We start from the raw sequence: 15,508 nt of genomic DNA, 5'->3' as shown, positions 1-15,508 counted from the left end.
GCAGTGCTGCCCCCCTAAAAAAATGCTGCCCTAGGCAAATGCCTTGTTTGCCTTGTGGCAAATATGCCCCTGCATATAAAATTGGATATCAGCGCAGCAGCATTTTTTGTTGCTGGGAAAAAAAATTATTTCATCCCACAGAGAGGGGCAGGGAGAGGGGAAGTTCTATCATCTAGCAGAGGAAAATGTATGCAGGGCTGAAGACTTTGCTTGAGAAATCAGTATGGCTGAGGCAGTAATACCAGTTAACAACAACAATTTAGAAGGTAGCTGGATTTTTGAAGGGCTCATGAGGCATTTTTTTCTGTATTTGCAGAGCTTTTAACCCTTTTTACTGCCAAAGATGTGTCCTGCACATTATGGCAATTCATGGTTAAAATAAGCTAACCATGGCAATAGCAGCCATGAGCTTGAAGATTCTGCAGGTCCCCAGCTCTTAGATAGATAAAGGAATACAATGACTCTAGGTACATTATATACATTTATTTAAAAATGAACATATTAAATTAGACAAATCATTACAAGACCAAAACAAACTGCACATATGCTATTTACAGGAAATAAAAATAATTTTAAGATTAACATGCAAAATAAAAATCCATGAAGTAGTTTTCTAGCTTAAGGAACTGTGTAAACAAGATCTCCCAGTCATCTTTTACCACTCTGATGACCAGAAGAGTGACTTATGGTAAGATCTAAAGAAATACTGATGGATATTAAGTAAAGCAAAAACAAACTACAACGGGATTTCACTTTCAAAGCTACCAATATATTTTAGCTTTGTACACTATGGCACTGTAAACAAAATATTTTAGACTCCACTAGAAGAACCCCATACAGCAGTGGACACTGTTAACAAAATTGTATTATAACGTACAATTATGTCTGACCTCTGCTTCTAAACGATTTAACGTGTGTCCCCCTTACAATGCAACCACAGTGGTGGCAGCCAATAGGGAGTTTACCAAATACATACTCCATGGTGAGAAGAAGCTGGTTTCAGGAACCATAGCAAATATCTGAATGTATTGCTTACTAGAAGTCTGAGACAGGCTGCTTTTACAGTATTGTTGGTATAACCAGGGACAGACTGACAACTCATGGGGCCCCTGGGCAATAGGGATCATGGGGCCCCTGTGTCCTTGCCCAAACTCAAAAAAGCCTATGAAAAAGGTACCAGGGGTATCTTATGGGGCCCCCTACTGACCTTGGGCCCTTGATCAGTGTCCGAGTTTCCAAATGGTTAGTCCGCCCCTGGGTATAACATATTAAGGGTGAGCTTGAGTTCAGTTTGAACCCAGAAGGCAGCTTCTGGGCCAGTGATCTGGGGATGGGTGATTCCCTACCCATACACAAAACGGCAGGGATGTTCATAATGTCACTGACCTAATATGGTCATGTGCCCATATTAGATCAATGATGACACCAACATCCATGTTCTTTTGTGTATGTGAAGTTGGAGACAAGGGAATCCACTGCTCGTAGCTCATAGGTCTGGGAATGAAACCTGCCTTTTGAGTTTGGAACTTGAAGCCAAAACCCAAACTCATACCCACTGCAGACTATTTACAGATAGTCACCCTTCAGCACATTCTGGGGTTGATTTATTAAAACTAGAGAGTGCAAAATCTGCTGCAGCTGTGCATGGTAGCCAATCAGCTTCTAACTTCAGCACGTTCAAATAAGCTTTGATGATAAAACCTCAAAGCTGATTGTTTTCTATGCAGAGCTGCACCAGATTCTGCATTCTCCAGTTTTGGTAAATCAACCCAACTGGATATTCAAAGCTGCCTGTATTCGCCATGCAGGAAACACTTGGTGGAGCCATTAGGATTCTGACTGTCTTGCTTCTGACCTGCAATCCCTTCATTGCAGATGTTGATCAAGAAAAGATGACATTTCACCTATATGCTCTGCACTTTACATACACTGACCAAATAACCAGCTAAAGCTAAGTTGGCATTAATGTTTTCTAACTAGGCAAACAAAATTTTCATAAGAACAAAGGCTGTTCTGTTTTTATAATTGCCCTTCAGCTACACAGCCACAGATCTTTTATATTCATACCATGTGGAGGGCAGTGGGTGCATAGACCCCTCTGCTCATCACATCTACAGTGCCACTTCCTGCACATAGCACTAAGCAGCCCAGCTACGTATGCCTTCTTGGCACATACATAACACTGCAAGCAAGCAAATAGTGCAGGACTTCTATAACCTTGTTTTCCAGTTAACCATTGCTCACAGGAGCAGGAGAGGCCAGAAGCTAGACGAGACTCTTCTCATGTTACCTTGAGTCTCTAGCCATTTATAGAAATAGCCACTGGGCAGTGTAAAGCTAGATTTATGCAACAACAAGTTAGTCCACCCAGAACTGATATTTTACAGTTTAGTAGGTGCCAGAAATTTAAACTAGCCGACTGTTTCGTATATCCCTCTGAGACTCTGGCGGTGGGATCTCCGTAGCTGACTTCCAGGCTCTGCAGACCTGCTGAACCATTATAATGGGCTTCCACTTTTCCTGTTGTACTTCCAATGTAGTTTATATTATGCAGAATTCAGCAGGAGGAGTACTTTAAAACCTGTTGGGTACAAAGTCAGGGCGAGGAGATCTTGCCAATGGAGAACTCAAGAAATACAAGACATATGTGAGATGTGAGTGACTTGGTCCACCAAACTCCAGCATATAAATGAACTATCACAAACTCTTCTGTAATGTTTGGGCTTATGTATTAAAAGGGTGCTAACAACAACATTTCTTCTGCCTTATAGTAACCATTCACCTTCCAAATGTAATTTCTTTAGCGCAAACTTGAAAAAATAATTATAACTACTGTAGACACAAGAATTGTTATTATCACACTTGCGCCCATCGGTAGTAATCCTGTAAAGGAAAAATGTAGAAGTACGGTACTTCCTATAATGAAGGTTTTGGTGCATTCAAAAGGTGTTCTGCTTTGGAAATGAACCTGTCTAGTAGAAACACAGGGACTGCCATAATTTGCCACTTTTTTAAAGAAAAAAAAACTAGTTACTTAGCTGTTATTCTCACCCTCTGGCTTTAATGCTTTCTTAATAACTGACTTTGAAGTATGCAGATCAAGAAAGGCAGGAGTTTGATCTGTATATATGTTCAGGATTAGGATAACCATGGGAATATTAAAATGGAAATGTACTACATAATGCAGCCCATCACCTGCAGATGGTTCCTCCTATAAAATTGTGTATTTCCTGTTGATCTTGACAGTAGATGCTATTTTCCTACTAATTCTGACAGGCCAAGGGGCACTTACATTTACAGGAAGCCATAATCTCACATTGAGCAGCTGTCAATCAACCATGAAGGCATAGGAAGACTATTATGCTGCAGAATTGAGCAGGACAGCCAGGCAACTAGCATTTTTAGAAGGAGAGCTCAGCATAGACAGCCTCTGTGTTTCTCTCAGACATACTCCATCCTTGTGTGCCCCCGTAAGGTATGGCTGTTACCATAACAGCACAAGCAGATCAGAGTTCTAAAATGCCAGGCTTCACTGTCAATCAGTAACTCAGAACCTCACGATGGGACACCAAACCCTTCCACGGCCTCATTTCAGTTGTATATGAGAAGAGGGACATGAGTCATGGTGCTGAAGGCAGGTTTTTGACATAAATCTGTTAAATATGCCTTATAACTCAGAAAAAGAAAGCAGCATCTACCATCCTTTGTTACTCTGCATATCATTTCCAGCAAAACTAAAGGTGCACATTAATCTCTATGGTAACTGCAGGTGCCTATACTGACTGTAAATGCAGCCAAATATAAACAGGCGTATGGTTCTGTTTATAGAAAGTTAGATTCATGGAGGCACCAAAGGGATGAATGATCTTAATAAAGACACTTACAAAATAAAGCTAGGTGTAAACACAGCTGCATTCCAGTGCAGGAGGCACATCTTCTGTTCAGTATATGTCTCTAACACGACGGGTGGTATGGGTACCAGTGTATGCAGTTTGGCTGGTCGTGGCAAACTAGTGCCAGTTCACTAGCTGCCTTTATATCAGCTGATTCCCTCTTGCTACATTGTAACATACATGTCAATAAAAATTAAAATACTCTAACAATACATATTGACACAATAAAAATAAAACATTTACATTTTCAGAAAAATAAAGGTACAAAATCCCCTATTTCTCAGTGCTTCAAATATATACAAATACTTATTAAATACTAAGTATCAATGGGAAAAGTCATAAGTGTTTGTGTCCACTGTTTAACATTTGTTTTGCATGGTTTTGTTGCTTGTTTCAACACAGCGTTTCTTCAGTGCAACAGAAAAAAGACCAGTCGTTTTAGACGCCATAGAGAGCATAGAGCATGTCCTGCCCCAGTACCATCTAGTTAACGTCCACTTGTGTTAAACATGGCGCCCAGTCAGGATGAACAAGGGTTTGTCTTCCTTGGCATTGGCTGTTTGGAACTCGTCCCGTAGACGGAACTGCCACTCATCCTCCAGTTCTAACCTAACTACTGTTTGGCGAAGGGAGCTGCGGTCCTGACACACAACACACAGCATGGCATCTGAAAAAAAACATGTAAAAAGTAAGTACACCTCTAGAAAAGTTGTACTGGATGTCCACGAGGCCAAACTTTGCCTTTCTGGCAAATTCAATACGGAAAGAAATGTTTATAAAGTGTATGAAAAAAGGTCAGAACTATAAACAGGTACAATAGGTCTGAATCTAGGAGCAGCAGTGTCTGAGGACTGCTTACTTCTCTACTGATAAGGCCTCTTCAGTGCTAATATGTAAAATCCTCTAAATCATACACAAGACATAGCGGAGGGCTGAACAGGAATAAGCTTTTCTCTCTACCACCATTTGGCAGCTATTTCTCACCTGCAGGTAAGGTTACATTCTGTTTGCCTATTGACTGACTGTTACATATTGCCAAATAGATTCTAGTCGTTGGTACATTGTACACTTAATTACCTACTGAAAAATAAGAAGGGCACCCATTTTTATATGTTCCTGCTGTCTGTGTCAAAGTGCAGGGGTAGGTGAGGAAGATGGCACCTATCAACTAATGACAATCCTTGCAGATATATATACAGTATATATATATATATATATATATATTTACTGTGTAATAAATATATACTCTGTGTGTGTGTACTATATATAGTAAACATGGTATGCATGTCAAGATGGCACCCGTAGCAACATAACACTTGTAGCAACATGGCTAACCACACCTAAAATGTCACTGCATTCAGTCATTGCCCTAATAGCTTATTCAGTTGTGTGTAAATTGCATCGTGAGCTATATACTGTGTGTATATTGGGCAGCACAGTGGCTAAGTGGTTAGCACTTCCGCCTGGCAGTACTAGGATCATTGGTTCACATCCCAGCAATGGCACCACCTGCCTGGAGTCTGCATGTTCTCCCTGTGCCTGCGTAGGTTTCCTCTGGGTACTCCAGTTTCCTCCCACACTCCAAAGACATGCTGGTAGGTATATTGGATCCTGTCAAAATTGTTCCTAGTATGTGTATGTATGGATGTAAGTTAGGGACCTTAGATTGTACGCCCCTTGAGGGTTAGGGACTGATGTGAATGTACAATATATATGTAAAGCGCTGCGTAAATTGACGGCACTATATAAGTACCTGAAATAAATAAATAAATGTGTATATATATATATAGTCAGGTCCATAAATATTGGGACATCAACACAGTTCTAACATTTTTGGCTCTATACACCACCACAATGGATTTGAAATGAAACGAACAAGATGTGCTTTAACTGCAGACTGTCAGCTTTAATTTGAGAGTATTTACATCCAAATCAGGTGAACGGTGTAGGAATTACAACAGTTTGCATATGTGCCTCCCGCTTATTAAGGGACCAAAAGTAATGGGACAGAATAATAATCATAAATCAAACTTTCACTTTGTATTACTTGGTTGAAAATCCTTTGCAGTCAATTACAGCCTGAAGTCTGGAACGCATAGACATCACCAGGCGCTGGGTTTCATCCCTGGTGATGCTCTGCCAGGCCTCTACTGCAACTGTCTTCAGTTCCTGCTTGTTCTTGGGGCATTTTCCCTTCAGTTTTGTCTTCAGCAAGTGAAATGCATGCTCAATCGGATTCAGGTCAGGTGATTGACTTGACCATTGCATAACATTCCACTTCCTTCCCTTAAAAAACTCTTTGGTTGCTTTTGCAGTATGCTTTGGGTCATTGTCCATCTGCACTGTGAAGCGGCGTCCAATGAGTCCTGAAGCATTTGGCTGAATATGAGCAGATAATGCCCGAAACACTTCAGACTTCATCCTGCTGCTTTTGTCAGCAGTCACATCATCAATAAATACAAGAGAACCAGTTCCATTGGCAGCCATACATGCCCACGCCATGACACTACCACCACCATGCTTCACTGATGAGGTGGTATGCTTAGGATCATGAGCAGTTCCTTTCCTTCTCCATACTCTTCTCTTCCCATCACTCTGGTACAAGTTGATCTTGGTCTCATCTGTCCATAGGATGTTGTTCCAGAACTGTGAAGGCTTTTTTAGATGTCGTTTGGCAAACTCTAATCTGGCCTTCCTGTTTTTGAGGCTCACCAATGGTTTACATCTTGTGGTGAACCCTCTGTATTCACTCTGGTGAAGTCTTCTCTTGATTGTTGACTTTGACACACATACACCTACAGTTGTGACCAAAATTATTCAACCCCCACTGAAATTGAGTGTTTTGGCCAGTTTGACATTGCTTTTGATCATTCAGTCATCTTGCTTACATTTACATTAAAGAGGCACTTGTAGGTCAGACAAATATAACATAACAGTTATAATGAAATAACCACAAATGTCTTTTCTGTGCTCACAGCATTATCAGTTTTATTCAACCCCCAAGTGACATTCAATCTTAGTACTTAGTACAGCATCCTTTTACAGTTATAACAGCTTTTAAACGTGAAGCATAGCTTGACACAAGTGTCTTGCAGCGATCTACGGGTATCTTCGCCCATTCTTCATGGGCAAAGGCCTCCAGTTCAGTCACATTCTTAGGCTTGCGCACTGCAACTGCTTTCTTTAAGTCCCACCAGAGGTTCTCAATCGGATTTAAGTCTGGTGACTGCGATGGCCACTCCAAAATGTTCCAGCCTTTCCTCTGCAACCATGCTCTAGTGGACTTGGAGGTATGCTTGGGATCATTGTCCTGTTGAAAGGTCCAACGTCTCCCAAGCCTCAGGTGTGTGACGGACTGCATCACGTTTCCATCCAATATCTCCTGGTACTGAAGAGAATTCATGGTACCTTGCACACGCTGAAGCTTCCCTGTACCTGCAGAAGCAAAACAGCCCCAAAGCATGATTGACCCTCCACCATGCTTCACAGTAGGCAAGGTGTTCTTTTCATCAAAGGCCTTGTTCTTCCTCCTCCAAACATAGCGTTGATCCATGGGCCCAAACAGTTCTAATTTTGTTTCATCAGTCCACAGAACACTATCCCACAACTTTTGTGGTTTGTCCACATGGCTTTTGGCATACTCTTCTTATTCTTTGGAGACAGCAAGGGGGTACGCCTGGGAGTTCTGGCACGGAGGCCTTCATTACGCAGTGTGCGTCTTATTGTCTGGGCTGAAACTTCTGTACCCACATCTGACAAATCTTTTCTCAGTTCCTCAGCAGTCACACGGGGACTTCTCTCCACTCTACGCTTCAGGTAGCGCACAGCAGTCGAAGTCAGCATCTTCTTTCTGCCACGACCAGGTAGCGTTTCAACAGTGCCCTTTGCCTTGAATTTGCGAATGATGCTTCCTAAGGTGTCTCTTGGTATGTTTAACATCTTTGCAATCTTCTTATAGCCATTGCCCTTCCTGTGAAGAGAAATCACCTCTTCTCTTGTCTTCCTGGACCATTCTCTTGCCTTCACCATGTTTGTAACCACACCAGTAAATGTCTAGAAGGAGCTGAGTATCACAGTCATTTTAAAGCTGCCTAATTGGTGCTTATTATGCTTGATTGCTGCTCGGTGACATCCACAGGTGTTTTCAATACCTGATGGAAAGCACCTGTATGAACCTCTGTTCTTCAGAGTGGTAGTCTTTAAGGGGTTGAATAATTGTGGCAATGAAGAAACCACATAAGAACCATTTACTACTGTATTACATAAACAATTGATGTCATTTTAGTTGCATTTGGGTAGTTACAACGTCCTTGTAGGATTTGATTCTGAATACAATTCCAAATGTACACTATAGTCCCTAAACCCCTTTACAGCATTGGGGGTTGAATAATTTTGGTCACAACTGTACCTCCTGGAGAGTGTTCTTGATCTGGCCAACTGTTGTAAAGGGTGTTTTCTTCACCAGGGAAAGAATTCTTCGGTCATCCACCACAGTTGTTTTCCGTGGTCTTCCGGGTCTTTTGGTGTTGCTGAGCTCACTGGTGCGTTCCTTCTTTTTAAGAATGTTCCAAACAGTTATTTTGGCCACGCCTAATGTTTTTGCTATCTCTCTGATGGGTTTGTTTAGTTTTTTCAGCCTAATGATGGCTTGCTTCACTGATAGTGACAGCTCTTTGGATCTCATCTTGAGAGTTGAGAGCAACAGATTCCAAATGCAAATAGCACACTTGAAATGAACTCTGGACCTTTTATCTACTCATTGTAATTGGGATAATGAGGGAATAACACACACCTGGCCATGGAACAGCTGAGAAGCCAATTGTCCCATTACTTTTGGTCCCTTAAGAAGTGGGAGGCACATATGCAAACTGTTGTAATTCCTACACCGTTCACCTGATTTGGATGTAAATACCCTCAAATTAAAGCTGACAGTCTGCAGTTAAAGCACATCTTGTTTGTTTCATTTCAAATCCATTGTGGTGGTGTATAGAGCCAAAAATGTTATAATTGTGTCGATGTCCCAATATTTATGGACCTGACTGTATATATATACATACATACATACATATATACACACAGTATATAGCTCACGATAAAATTTACACACAGCTCAATAAGCTATGAGAGCAATGACTGAATGCAGTGACATTTCCCATTTAGGTACCGGTATGTGTGTGTGTAAAATATCGTATTGTCTCGATAATTTATTAACTTGTATTGATGAGAAATGTTCAGATAGAAAGTCCTTCCATTTCTTGCATAAACTCAAAAAGATGATTTAATAATAATAATGTTGCATAAAATTAGAAATAAAATATTGGCATACAGAATGTTTAAATAATGTCCAAAAAATATAGTTAAGTTCTTGATAATAAGATTGTATATATGTATATGTGTGTGTATGTGTGTGTATGTCTGTCGCATAAAGGCTTCTATATAGAGTGAGTGAAACTCAAACCTTTGTTCTGCTCTTGAAAGAGCAATCCAGCCCCCACCATCTCCTAAAAGTGGGTTGGTATTCTCTTGTAGTCCCACTAAGATAATTGACACCAACAGAGGTATTAAAACAAAACATCCAATCTACTTCTCTCAAAGTCTGAGTGTAACTTTATCTCTTACATAGATGGGGGAGGATGGGGGAAGGTATAGCTAATTGCTCTCATATGTGGCTTGAATGTAAAGGAAAAACCCAAGATGTATGTTCATATGTATATTCACAGACTATGAAGTCTAATTACTTACTTTTCCCAATCTAGAACAAATATACATATAATAACTCAATTATTCTATTAAGATCCAACTCATTCATACTTATGTTAGTACTGTTAATAAGAAGATATTAGATATTAGGTTAAGGAAAGCTTCTAACAGTGTGTATGTATGTATATATATATATATATATGTATGTATGCGTATATATATATATATATATATATATATATATATATATAAAACATGGTATGCATATCAAGATGGCACTTGTAGCAACATGGCTAAGCACACCAAAAAGGGAAATGTCACTGCATTCAGTCATTGCTCTAATAGCTTATTCAGTTGTGTATAAATTTCATTGTTAGCTATTGAGGTCTGTAAACAAAAAGTTTTGGGTTTTTTTTTCAAGCAGACTCTAATAAACTAGGAGAAGTCATGTAAAAAGAAACTTAAAGCTTCAAATGCTGCCTAAAAATAAAATACAAAACATTTAATTGCAGTATTTCTTATTTACCAGACTGTAAAACTGCTCCTTAACCAAACAGCTGGTCAACAATAAAGATATAACATGAATGTTTTAAAGTGCCTCACTCTATGTAAAATTAGATTGACTAACTATAAGGGATCACTTACCTTTCAAAAATTGGAAATTTTTCAAGAAACTGGCTACAACAAAGGAATCGCACAGGTGGAGCAAGAGTCCACTAAATGTTACCCCTGTGCAGTTTACATTGACGGAGTGGGGCCGTGAGCTGACGTAGCACACTGTAATCTGAAATTAAAAAAAAAAAAAGTTACATATAAGTCACTGGTAACATAAAACTTTGATTTAAAAAAAAAAATATTGATTTATTCCTGTGATTGAATCCAAATTCATTACATTTCCTCAAACACAGTCTAATAGTCACAGTAATATGCCCATAATGAGTTGCAGGCAAGTTATAACTATCTTTCAAGATGATGGACACCCATTAAAGTGATACTAAAGGTAAACCTTATCTGCTCTGTGTAATGGTTTTGCACAGAGCATCCCAGATCCTCCTCTTCTCTGTTCCCTCTGCCGATGCTCCTGGCCCCTTCCCTCCTGACGGGTGCCCCCCAGCAAGCCACTTGCCATGGGGACACTCATGCATGCTTGCTCTATAAACACACAGAGCACGGCTCGGCCCCGCACCCCACTCTTTCTAAAAAAGTTGCTAAAACTGTCAGCAGTAGGAGCCAACTGCTCCCACTACTGCTGCATCTCTGTCCAATGAGGAGAGAGAGAGCTGACAGAGCTGCTGCTGTCATGCACATCACTCGATTGAGATCAGCCTCAGGTAAGTATAACGGGGGGGGGGCTGTATCTAGAAGGTTTTTTTTTTACCTTAATGCATAGAATGCATTAGGGTAAAAAACATTCTGCCTTTACAACCACATTAAAGTTAATTCATTTTTTACCTTTACCTGTATTCTATGCATTAAGGTAAAAAAAACCTTCTGTGTCTGGGATCCCCTTTATACTTCCCCATCATGATCCAGTACTGTGCATGAGAGCAGTGGCTCTCCCAGCACTGTCCCTCCTCACAGGACAAATCAATAGCAGCTGGAGCCATTGGCCCCTTCTGCTGCCAATCAAACTCTGTGAAGAGGGAGCGGGGGATTGGGCGGTGCTGTGCTGTCTTTGTCCATGGACACAGACAGCGGGGTGTTGGAGCAAGCCTGCATGACTGCCCCCATAAGAAGGGGGCACTTATGTATGGGGCATGTAATGAAAAGGAAGATTCAGAAGTGGCGCCGGGGGACCTGAGAAGAGGAGGATTGGGGCTGCTTTGTGCAAACCCATTACACAGAGCAGATAAGTATGACATATTTATTGTTTTAATAAAAAAACCGAAGGTTTACAATCACTTTAAGATTATAAAGGAGTGATATAGAAATCTGGTTGTAGGATTATCTAGTGTATGAACACTTAATACATTCACTTCTGTTTTCTAAGAAATCTGAATTTCTGTTTGTGCACAGCATGTATACACATCATATATCCCAACATCTTGCTGGGAAATGTAATCTCACTCTGCACGGCTGTAGTTAATAACAATTGGCATTATTGAATAAACAGCTCTCCCACCTGTTCAAATCCTTTGAGATCAATGCTACATCGGAAAACCTCACATGCTGCCATTTACAGACAGCACAAATTATTGAACACTGCAGTCCCTTTCTTTTTTAAAGTTGCAGTCATCAATTTACATAGAACAAATTTACCATTTTGGTCTGTAACTTAGGCATCGCTTGGATTCAGACTGATATTGGTGTAAAGTACAGACTGAACTGCTGTATTATGTAACTATGACCAAATAAATACAAAACCGTGTAAGAATAAGGGGTTCCTGCAATGTTTTATTTCATTCATTTATTTCATTCTTTCTATGGAAGCAATCAGCACAACTACGGAATTAGTTTAGTGAGTTTTCACTATTTACCAATGTAAACCCTAGTCCTAACAGACACTTGGGGGTTTATTTACTAAAGCTGGAGAGTCCAAATCAGACTCCCTTCTGCATAGAAACCAATCAGCTTCTAACCTCAGCTTGTTCAATGAAGCTTTGGCAATGAAACCTGGAAGCTGATTGGTTTCTATGCAGAAGGGAGTCTGATTTTGGACTCTCCAGCTTTAGTAAATAAACCCCTTGCTGTCCTAGGGCCACAACACTGCTCCTTCAGTACAGTGAGTGACTGTTGTCACCCTAAGACAAGAAATGTGTTACCTGCCGCATTGGCAAGTAACAATAAAAAGACAAAACTGCTGCTGCCACCAAATCTAAGAACTCATAACCTGACATACAATATACACTGCTCAAAAAATGAAAGGAACACTTTGAAAACACATCAGATCTCAATTGGGAAAAATCTCATGCTGGATATCTATACTGATATGGACTGGGTAAAGTGTTAGGAACGTAAGGATGCCCTATTGTTTGATGGAAATTAAAATTATCAACCTACAGAGGACTGAATTCAAACCCACCCCGAAAATCAAAGTGAAAAAATGATGCAGTAGGCTAGTCTATTTTTCTGAAATGTCATTGCAACAACTCAGAATGGTACTCAATAGTTTATATGGCCCCCACGTGCTTGTATGCATGCCTGACAATGTTGGGGCATGCTCCTAATGAGACGACGGATGGTGTCCTGGGGTATTTCCTCCCAGATCTGGACCAGGACGTCACTGAGCTCCTGGGCAGTCTGAGGTGCAACCTGGCAGCGTCAGATGGACCGAAACACAATATCCCAAAGGGGTTCTATTGGATTTAGGTCAGGCGAGCATGGGGGTCATTCAATGGTATCAATTCCTTCATCCTCCTGGAACTGCCTGCATACTCTCGCCACATGAGGCCAGGTATTGTCGTGCTCCTGGAGGAACCAAGGACCCACTGCACCAGCGTAAGGTCTGACAATGGGTCCAACGATTTCATCCCAATACCTAATGGAAGTCAGGGTACCATTGTTTGGCATGCAGAGGTCTGTGCGTCCCTCCTGGATATGCCTACCCAGACCATCACTGACCCACCACCAAAATGGTCATGCTGAACGATGTTACAGGCAGCATAACGTTCTCCACGGCTTCTCCAGACCCTTTCACGTTTGTCACATGTGCTCAGGGTGAACCTGCTCTCATCTGTGAAAAGCGCAGGGCGTCAGTGGCAGACCTGCCAAATCTGGTGTTCAATGGCAAATGCCAATCGAGCTCTATGGTGCCGGGCAGTGAGCACTGGGCCCACTAGAGGATGTTGGGCCCTCAGGCTACCCTCATGAAGTCTGTTTCAGATTGTTTGGTCAGAAATATCCACACCAGTGGGCTGCTGGAAGTCATTTTGTAGGGCTCTGGCAGTGCTCATCCTGTTCCTCTGTGCACAAAGGAGCAGATAGTGGTCCTGCTGATGAATTTAGGACCTTCTACAGCCCTGTCCAGTTCTCCTAGAGTAGCTGCCTGTCTCCTGGAATCTCCTCCATGCTCCTGAGACTATGCTGGGAGACACAGCAAACCTTCTGGCAATGGCACGTATTGATTTGCCATCCAGGAGGAGTTGTACTGCCTGTGCAACCTCTGTAGGGTTCAGGAATCGCCTCATGCTACCAGTAGTAGCACCAACCCTAGCCAAATGCATAATTAGTGAAAAATAGTCAGAAAAGATGAGTATGAAAAAAAATGTCAGTGGCCTCCACCTGTAAAACCATTCCTGTTTTGGGGGTCATCTCATTGTTGCCCATGTAGTGCACTTTAAGTTAATATTGTATTAGCATACACACATTGCTAAGTCATGTAAGCTATACATCTGACAGTTCAAAATGCTTCCTTTCAAACTGTTTTTCTCTTCAAACCCTACACATCAAGTAGAGAGGAATAAGGAGGAGTAGTGGAGAGTAACTAATTCAACTGTGTCTGTAATTAGAGCTTGAGCTACTGAGCTAGGATTAGCCTGGTTAACATGTAAATATGACATATACGTCTGCAAAATGTTATAATTACCTGACTAAAAATATATTTAAATATTTTAAAATCTATTTTAGTTCCTAATCTCCACTCCTCCCACCACTCCATCCCCCACAGCTATCTCCTCCTGTACCACTATCCCCTCCCTCCTAGATTGTAAGCTCGAAAAAGCAGGACCCTCGAACCCCTCTTGTATCGCATTGTATTGTTATTGTACTGTCGCATGTATTGTCTCCCATTGTAATGTACAGCACTGAGCGAACTGTTGGCGCTTTATAAATACTGTATAATAATAATAATCTGCCAAAGAAATATATTAAGAAAACAATATACTGTATGTTGCCCAAAGTGTCCTTGTCTAACCACAGTAAAAGCAGTCTTTTATGTGTTGAGTCAATATTGATAAAATGTTTGACAAACATCTCATTTTTAATATATGTGATGTCTGTAATTCGAACTAGCCAGTATATTGCAGCCTCATGCATTTTGGTACAGACCAAAAACTGACTTTCAAACTAGAGAGCAGATGTTAGGCTCCAGTACAACGCCAAAACATGTTACTTCTGGGATACATAAGATTCATGTCAAATTGCGGGGGGCTGGTCCTCCTCTGTTCTTAGAGAAATGGGAAAGGGAACCGGGAACAAAAATGAATGAACCATAAAAAAAAATGTTTAAATTAATACAAAGGGTGGATAACATGAATACGGTTGAACTGAATTATATTATATATGTTTAACGAGGTGGTATTTGACACCAAGTGTTGTACATAAACAACGAGCAGAATTTTCACCATTATGTTGGAGGGGATGTGGATCTAAGGGAACAATGGCACATATTTGGTGGGAATGTCCAAAAATACAGGGGTTTTGGCAAGACGTAATCCAGTTCATACAAGAGATATCGGGGAGAAGAGTTTGGAAGCAGATCATGGAAAAGCATATGCAAATACTAAAGTTAAAAATCTATGTACCTGAGGGCCAAGGTTCAGGTAGCAATCTACCACCAGAACCGGGTGGCTGGAGTCAGTCACTGACAGAGGGAAGAATTGCTGGCTGTGAAATTGGAGGAATTTCTCCAGAAGTAGATGAGCCGGTGCAGCCAAGACGGTATGGTTGCTGTCAGGAGCACAGATGTAGTGAGCTGTTGAGACTGACATTGATGAATCGAGAGCCTGGAGGATAAACAAAGAAATCAAGATTCATTGTCAAGCTAACACACTAACAGGAAGAGTTTCAGAACTGGTAGAAGGTAGAATGATGAAAACGTAGAAAAAGGTAACAGTGTATTATATCTGCCATTTCAGGATGATCAATATTCCAGCATCTGCATTATGTTGCCATGATTACCACTCAGCACCATATCATGTGCTGGACTAAAACAACACTTTTTGATAAACAGGAAAAAAAAAGTATATGTGTAGATC

At 40.9% G+C, this 15,508-nt stretch overlaps 1 protein-coding gene across 1 annotated transcript in view; it reads right to left on the bottom strand.

The window, feature by feature from the left end:
- Positions 1 to 468: 468 nt before the first annotated feature.
- Positions 469 to 15,508, bottom strand: part of GREB1 (growth regulating estrogen receptor binding 1) — a 197,437-nt gene continuing 182,397 nt past the window's right edge. The window contains exons 31-33 of the mRNA XM_089672061.1: positions 15,056 to 15,256; positions 10,239 to 10,377; positions 469 to 4,560 (exon numbers count right to left, since the gene is read on the bottom strand). Coding sequence (XP_089528187.1) covers positions 4,397 to 4,560; positions 10,239 to 10,377; positions 15,056 to 15,256 — 504 coding nt within the window. The 3' untranslated portion in view covers positions 469 to 4,396. The remainder of the gene's footprint in view (positions 4,561 to 10,238; positions 10,378 to 15,055; positions 15,257 to 15,508) is intronic.

Source organism: Staurois parvus, unplaced genomic scaffold (genome assembly GCF_062004578.1).
Source record: "Staurois parvus isolate SC_StPar_1 unplaced genomic scaffold, SC_StPar_1.0 ptg000118l, whole genome shotgun sequence".
NCBI classification, from domain to species: domain Eukaryota; kingdom Metazoa; phylum Chordata; class Amphibia; order Anura; family Ranidae; genus Staurois; species Staurois parvus.
This window is presented reverse-complemented; position numbering and strand designations above follow the sequence as displayed.